General features: G+C 35.9%; 1 protein-coding gene across 2 annotated transcripts in view; it reads right to left on the reverse strand.

Annotated features, from left to right (window-relative positions):
* Positions 1-2,751: 2,751 nt before the first annotated feature.
* Positions 2,752-8,150, reverse strand: part of LOC128892943 (peroxidase-like) — a 34,115-nt gene continuing 28,716 nt past the window's right edge. For both annotated transcript variants that reach the window (XM_054153618.1, XM_054153617.1), the window contains exons 7-14: positions 7,379-7,574; positions 7,082-7,279; positions 6,422-6,569; positions 5,817-5,973; positions 4,847-5,017; positions 4,179-4,377; positions 3,074-3,179; positions 2,752-2,996 (exon numbers count right to left, since the gene is read on the reverse strand). In XM_054153618.1, the coding sequence (XP_054009593.1) occupies positions 2,882-2,996; positions 3,074-3,179; positions 4,179-4,377; positions 4,847-5,017; positions 5,817-5,973; positions 6,422-6,569; positions 7,082-7,279; positions 7,379-7,574 (1,290 nt within the window). In that variant the 3' untranslated portion in view covers positions 2,752-2,881. The remainder of the gene's footprint in view (positions 2,997-3,073; positions 3,180-4,178; positions 4,378-4,846; positions 5,018-5,816; positions 5,974-6,421; positions 6,570-7,081; positions 7,280-7,378; positions 7,575-8,150) is intronic.

The raw sequence follows: 8,150 nt of genomic DNA on the forward strand, positions 1-8,150 counted from the left end.
TTTTTTTTTTTTGCTACGTTTTTACGAACCTGAACACGCAATAGCGGTTGAAGACGAGAGATATACTTGCAAACCTTGTATAAATAATGATGTTCAGCCTATCGTATTCGAAATAAGTATTAAAATACATTTAATTATCATGAATTCGTTTTTATTCCTCGTGATACGTTTTTATAAACTTGAATGTGTTTACAGCAGCGGTTCCAAATAAGATACATTTGCGAAACTTTTATAAATAATGCTGTTCAGGCTATCATACACGAAATGAGTATTAAAATACATAATCATGCATGTAATTATGTAGAAATAAGATTAGATTAAATTTATTTAAATTTAGTCATTTTTTAATTTAACCGTGTAAATAACAGGTGCCATTTTTTTGTATATTTAGCAGTGGGTCATCGACGACCCTCAATGGGTCATTTAGTCCTTTCACGATTTCCACTACGGAAAGATACGTTATCGTAAAATAGTTCGTAGCATCATCGATTGATTCGCAATTAATATCCCTCGCCCAATTATCATATCGCGGTTCACCTTTGACCTGAACATACCAGTCTCTTTCTATTCGTGTTAGTTGACACTGGTGATCTATCGAAGTCTTTTCTTTGTACTTGATACGAAAGTATAGTAGATAATTGACTATCGTTAATAATAGAGAGACATTTCTAATTATCAGTCTATAAGAGAGTGATAGATGCATTTCAAATAAAGAAAGGGATAATATTGTTTCTTTCCTTATTAGACGACTTCGAAAAGGACCAGGTTACTCAATTCGACATATATGTATAAAGAAGAGCAGAAGACAAAGAAAAGGCCAAAATGATTTCTAATCGTATTTTTAATTGTATTTCTAATCGAAATGAATTAAATAAACGTTTCCTACATAAATAGGAGAAAAATACAAAAACAGAGTAGAATTGGAATTTTTGTACCTTTACTCAATTGCTCCTAACTCCGGTATTTATTCATAGATTTAATTCAACAAACGCTTGTTTTCTTCGTAAAAGTGCGATCTATACGTAAACGATAAGAAACTGGACCTAATTTGTGAGTTTCTATTTTTCCATGGCGATCGAAGAAATTTTCGTGTTATTTTAGCCGAAATATCGAAGTTTCTCATATATATTGGCCCGTAACACTTAAACTATTGAACCGATTGGAAAATAATATCAGAAGCAATTGTTGGAAATTCGATTACCTATAATATGGCATCTTTCGCGACCTAATCGGACGTTTCTAACTCAAGATGTGGCCTAAAAAGTGATGGTATCTCACTTCAACGATTCATATTTTGAAAACCTATTCATAGAAAAATTTTTCATTGCGATTTTCGAGTTTAGCAGGCCAAAATACATAAGAAAAAATTTTGCGCCGTCGCCGGGAAGGTTGCATTGTATTTAACATGCTGTATTTAATAATTAAAACAAATTCATCAAGTGCTGGTAAGTAATAATACAGTTCAAATAGAAATTATTTCATTCTTTTCAGTGCATTTTCTCATACTTTCAAGCAATTTCATACTCTTTAGTACAGTTTTAACGTTTCTCGAAGTCGTTTATATATTTTTTCAAAAATTAATTTATTCCTGTCCTTCAAAAACTTGTCATACAATTCTCAATATGCAAGATTCTTCTGTCTAGATAAAAGTTGCGAGTAATGAATTCGAATACGTTACAGTAATGCAATAGTATTCCTATAAGACTGCTAGACACACGATTGTAAAGTATCATAATGAACACACGGCATTACGTTTCAGACCTAAAAAAAACTTAATAAGTTGAATGGATCGTGACGTAGCTACTTTCGCCTAATGGCAACGCCATTATTTTCCTTTCATTATTCACTTCGTGACCTATATCGTTCGAGTGCTTCCTAATTTCTTACCGATTCTTTTAGAATACCAGCGTCCAGTTCGATCGTTCGTGGGGTAATTTGTTTTGGAAGGTAGCATGATTGCTGACGCATTACTCATAATACACACGCAACCGTGCGTTTCCAGACTCATGATATTAAATGGGTTCGGGTCGATAATCAATGTCTTCGACGACGACACATTTTCTTTCAATTGAAATTTCGATTGATCGACACTGTGGTGGCCATTCTACTATCGTAGAGTTTGTACTGAAATACATAAAAGTATTACAAGTTGTTAAGGATATATTTCAGCTTGAAAATTAAATTTCAAATCACTGTAGCAATAGACATTCTACTATCATAGAGTTTGTTACTGAAATACACAAAAGCATCACAAATTAATGAAAAGACAAATTATTAATGATATTGTTTAACTTCACAATTTTTTAGCTTGTTACAGTACAAGTGATGACACAATAATGTAAGTGTTCTGTGAGATAAAAAGTGTCACCTGATAAAGCAAGTTTGAAGCACAAGATCTCAAGCGAAGTGGTTGATGGAAGACAGCTGGTGAAATGAGATTACGGACTTCCATCCCCAGACCTAATTTGCGCGCCTACAATTAAGACGTAAACGTGGTCAAAACATCTGTTGTTGGCTGACGTCTTTTGTTAACGGTACGTGACGACGTTACCTGCTTCAAATTGCTGGATTCTCCATCACCTCCCTTTTCTTTCGCAGACCAATTAACCCGTCACGTAGTTTCCCAGAAACCGCTACTCAACGGATCCTCCAACATGTCCATAGTTTTCATTCTTCGCTGAAACCATCGTTCCTTTCCTAATAAATATACTACAAAATATTTCGAGGGTGGTTTCGTGGTACGCAACTAAATATTACAAAAAGTAATACAGTTTATTGGTAACAATTCTTGTAAGTACATCTATACATATCTAATAAAATTTCAACAGTTTCTACAAACTCTTTAGAAAATTTAAACAATCTCTTTTTAGCTTAGGTTTACTTATTTCTTAAAATAAGGGTAGCCTAGATTTCGACGAGTTTCTATATGTGGCGCGTAATCTTTCCATAACGAGAGGTCCATCGCTGGAATGGCGTCGCAGCTTACGACGGGGTTGCTGAAATTAATAGAAACTTTTAATTGGATGGTCCTGGTGACAAAATTATAAGCTGCGTCGCAAAGTAGGAAACTTACGCGTCGGATACTTGTTGGAATCCCCTCGGTTGCATGTGGGTAATGTGATCACCATTGTCGCAGAACAGCCTGGATATGCTGGATTTTCGTATTTCATTCAGTTGCTCTGGGAAGATACAGATCTCAATATAAATTACGAATTTCCGATTACGTAAGTGGTTCGTTAGTGTTCGGGCGGTTCGATTAAGAGTGAGCGAGAGAGCGGGGATAAAAGGAAGGGAGCGTTTCGTTCTAGGCCTGATGGTGATGTTAAACGCAGCCGAGATGTTTGGAGATCAGTCGGGAATGGTTTATACAGAGAGAGGTCTAAAGATGTTGGAAGTCCTTGAAAAGGGTGGTTCGGGAGGTGATTTGAAGCAACTTTTTCCTTAGCGAAAATATTGTACGAGGCTTCGTTAAGGAGATATTAACAGAAAACCTCGAGCAATCAGAGCGAGGCTGTTTAGCGCGTAGCCTATGCTACTTCGGCCGCCAAGCGTGTATAGTCTATGCTACTTCAGCCGCCGAGCGCGTATAGTCTATGCTACTTCGACTGTCTAACGCGTAGCTTATGCTACTGCAGGTTTTCTGTTAATATCTCCTTAACGAAGTCTCGTACGACAATTTCGCAAAGGAAAAAGTTGTTTCAAATCACCCCGCAAACCATCCTTTTCAAGGATCTCCAACATTTTTGGGACACCCTAAAAGTTATGACTATACCAAGTGGTTCGACACTTAAATTTGAAATTTTTCAAAAAGTGGAGGCAATCGATTTGTGCTGTGAATGCCTCATATGTATTAACCCTTTGCACTCGAGGCCTATTTTTCTGGTATTTTTCTGATACCAGCTGGGTATCTACCACCTTTCTTACCATTCTATTGCCACGAATGCTAAGATTATATTAACTTTGAAAATGAGATCTCTAATTTGAGATTTGAGAATCAGGTCACCTTTGCCTCAACGACAATAATTTTATTGGCACTTCGAATTCCAAAGAAATTAATCTTAAAGAAAACCTAAAGGAAACCTAGTGGTGACTGAGAGTCAAGTGCAAAGTCCTTTCGAATGCAAAGGGTTAATTATTTATTAACTATTTGGTTAATAAATAATATTGGGAATATTTACCTATAGTGAATGCTATATCGTGGTCGCTCCTTTCGAACCAATAGCGATCAGCCACGCGTGTTCTATAGAACTGTGTAGTAAGAATACATAAGAACGTTGGACCAGATAGTGTTCCTGGCACATGTTGCTCTAACGATCCACCTACAGTCAGCTCGACGTCTTCAGGGCTGGCGTACATGTTAGATAACTTTTGAATATTCTGCAAACAGAGAAATAATCGTTTATAGCGATGCTAATTTTATATTCATATTAAATCAATATATTTCCTCCCTTAACACAATCGCAACCGCTGACGTGAATTCACATCACTTGAAATTCTATTCCTGGTTATGAACAAATTATGAAATTTTTTTTATATTATACTCTATATATTTACAACATTGATATTTCAAAACACATTTTGTAATTTTTATCTTTGCTCTAACGATACAAATTAACGATGTCCAGCTTATTATTTTTGTCAGTATTCGGCATTAGAAACGTAAAATTAGAAACGTAAAATATCGGTCGCGAATTGTGTTAATATTGTTCGAGCATTTGCGCTTAAAATTCAACGTGGTAGCAAGTTTAAAAATTTTGTTAAAAATTATTCCATTTCACTTTGCTCCCCAGTGATTTTAAACAGAGCCCGTTTTAAGCGTATATTTACAAATCCAACTTCCACCTACCGAGAGGGAAATGTAGTCCGCAAAATCGGTGAAAAACTTCGCTCTAGGCAAACCGCAATATTCGCGGAAGCTGTTATACGATGCTAGGCCATGGTCGCGATTCCTCTGAATATCTATCGCTCGAAGGTCGGTTCCTAGCGGCCTGTCCATTCTGAATAAATATTGTGTGATCTGAAACACAACAGATTTTATTTATTTGTCCAATTTCTTCTATGTCGTACTTTAACTGCATGAAGAGGCCAAGTATTATGTGTTTCTTGTGATATTTTTTTTCAGGGTATTATTTGTGTCTAATCTTTTTAACTTTGAGAATATTTTAGGTACATTTAAAAATACACTTGGTAATTTTTGCAATCGATTTTGCACAGAAATCTTTGAGATATCGCCTATTTTTTTGAAAGTATATTTCTTCAATTCGTGGGAATGATAATTCAAAAACTAATCGATCGATCGTTTTCAAATTTTACATACGATTACTTTATTTAAATATTTTAACAATGAACTAAACAATTGGAATGATGTTATGGTTTAAAGTATGTTTTTTATTGCACAAACGCTGCTTCATTGTGGTAAAAATTGATTCTGTCTCTTTAAACACTTCTAAAAAATTCAATTTTCACTATTTTTAACCCCAGTTTGCTTCATATTTTTAGAAAAAAGATTTCGATTTCGATTTCGATTTCACTAATACCACGAGAACTTGCTATAGGAAATTGATATCTGATGTACTGATGCTAATATTCCAAAGATTTCTGTGTGAAATGAATCCAAAAAATTACTAAACGTACTTTGAAGCATACCTAAAGTACTCTCAAAATTGAAAAATATTAAATAAATTTTTCCCCGTAAAAAAATTCAAGGAAAACACTTGAATTTTTATCTAATCACATACGATTAGAAATTAAGAAATCTGTGATTTCAGCATGCAGGGTGTCGAGTGATAAATATTTTTTATGACGATTCACAGTACCTCTTCATCGAAAAACTGATCGCTGGCTTTCTGTGGCTGAAAAGCCATGCCTCTCGTGAGGTCGTCCATGTTGTTGCGATCCTCGATAACGGCTGGCCTATTAAAATGGTTGCTGAGCCTCAAGGCGCCGTTCGTATATCGATGTTCGCTCACTAAGCTGAAAAATTCACGGGCAACCTAATAAACTCGACTCTAAACTCCATTAACTGATCGTTAATGTCTCCTTTAAAAGTAACATCGAAGATTTAGTCACAGTAATTTAGTAATATCATGTCCACCGTTTCAATTCCAGAAATTAGCAGTCTCTGCGCAAATGTTCTAATTATATGTATCATAGTAAAAGACTAAGTTGCAAAGGTTTCGTAATCAATCGTGTAATAGGTACCAGTCCCACCCAGTACCGGTTCTCAAGGTACACCGATAGATAATTGCAAACCAAGTAGCTGTCATATTTTGCAAGGCTACTTTTATCGATATCCTACTGAATCGTTTCAAGTGATATTTAGACAGCATTCTGAGCCGACTTCTGAAATCCTCGGAAGGCTACATTGCTGTGTATACCAGTTATACCGCCTACCGACGCGACTTTTTTATTTTAAACTTACTTAAGGCGCCCAGCGATAAGGGAATGGAAATATCTGAAAGCCGCGTTCGAGTGTTCGTTTATAACGCTTGGGTCCTCGTTGGGATCGTAGTCGTCCACGTAGTCCTTCGTTTCATACAAAATCTTGTTGCCGTATGTGCCCTGAACGCCTGGAAAAAGTCACGTTCGCGTCAAAATTAACACACAGTGGCCTGAAATCGCGAAATTGGTAGGAGTCGACAGATGAATATAAAAATTGGTATATCGTAGTTTTTGTGGTCGCTGAATTACGAATCTGACATCAAAATTTCGAAATCCACAATGGCGGATTCAATATGGCCGACATGTAAATTAGAAATTTATTACATCTGCGTAAAAATCGGAACATTATGGTCTTCGTGGGTTGCTGATTATAAATCTGACATCAAAATTTCAATATGCCCGACATTTATGTTAGAAACTCACTAGATTTGCGTAAAAATTAATACATTATGGTTTTTGTAGTCGCTGATTATAAATCTGAAATCAAAATTTCGAAATTCACAATCGCGGATTCAATATGGCCGACATGCGCGTCTACAAAAAATGTGAAATTATCTAATCTTGAACAGTCTCGAAACGAAATTTTAACTTACATATATTATTTACCGCGTTGTTCCATATTATAACGAAATGATCTCACCTAAAAATATTGGCAGCCACTCGTAGTACGATATCTGTTGATGTTCTGCGATTACTATTCGTCGAGTCTCCTGGTAAATCGTCTCGTCTGTCCAATGTGGGTTCAGATGAGCCAAAATGTCAGCGACGCGATTATGCTCTCTGAGTAGTATTATTTGTAGGACTGTCAACTGGGTGTTCTGATTGCCTCGAGAGTCACCTGAAATTTGTATAGGCTTTAGAAATTCTAGCGACAAGTGATGGCAGTTAATTATCTCTAGCGACGAAGAATTCTATTCGCAATGTCGTCGAAGCTTACCAGTTTGATAGCAAATATCGTTAGGGTTCAGAGTGTCGCAGACGTCAGTCTTATTCGGTACTGCAGGCGGCCATTCTCTATTATTTCTGACATCCACGTTCAAACGTCCTCCAGAACCAGCTCTCAAGAGGGCTGCCACTTGATCCCCGGATCCGTAAACCAGGGAGAGGTCCAAGAGATGAGTAACAGTGTTCAGCTGAAAGGTTTCTTTTATTATTTCTAAAACATGAGTTTTCCTTTTTTCTACTCATCCACTTAGGATATATTTATATAATTATGAAAGTTCTATGCATGTACCACCATTTAAAAAAATGGAGGTGACCTTTAACCCTTTCAACTGGTTACTACTGCTAACTAGAAATTTTAAATTAATTTTTTTAAGTGCCTACTGGTTTCTAGTAAAAATCATAGTGGGAATATGTGTTGCCTATGTCTTGGAGGATAATCAAGACATCTTGTTGACTTTACCTTCCCATAGTTTCGTTTATTATAAACATATTTTTAAATAATTTATCAAAATTAAAATGTGCTCAGTACAATATTTTTAATTCTGTCCTCAAAGGGTTAAATGTCCGAAGTACCTCCACCTGCAAAAAAACTATTATCGCCACCGGATGGGACCCTTCGTACTGTGCAATTTTATTTCAGGCAAATATTTCTGTGAAATTTATATTTTCGCAGATATCCAAAGTGCTAATGGTTATTGCCCCGCCCTGTATGTTTAAATTCAACAATTATTTTCCAATTTAATTTCTCTCAAAAATTCCTTCTC

Source organism: Hylaeus anthracinus, unplaced genomic scaffold, assembly GCF_026225885.1.
Source record: "Hylaeus anthracinus isolate JK02 unplaced genomic scaffold, UHH_iyHylAnth1.0_haploid 2, whole genome shotgun sequence".
NCBI lineage: Eukaryota > Metazoa > Arthropoda > Insecta > Hymenoptera > Colletidae > Hylaeus > Hylaeus anthracinus.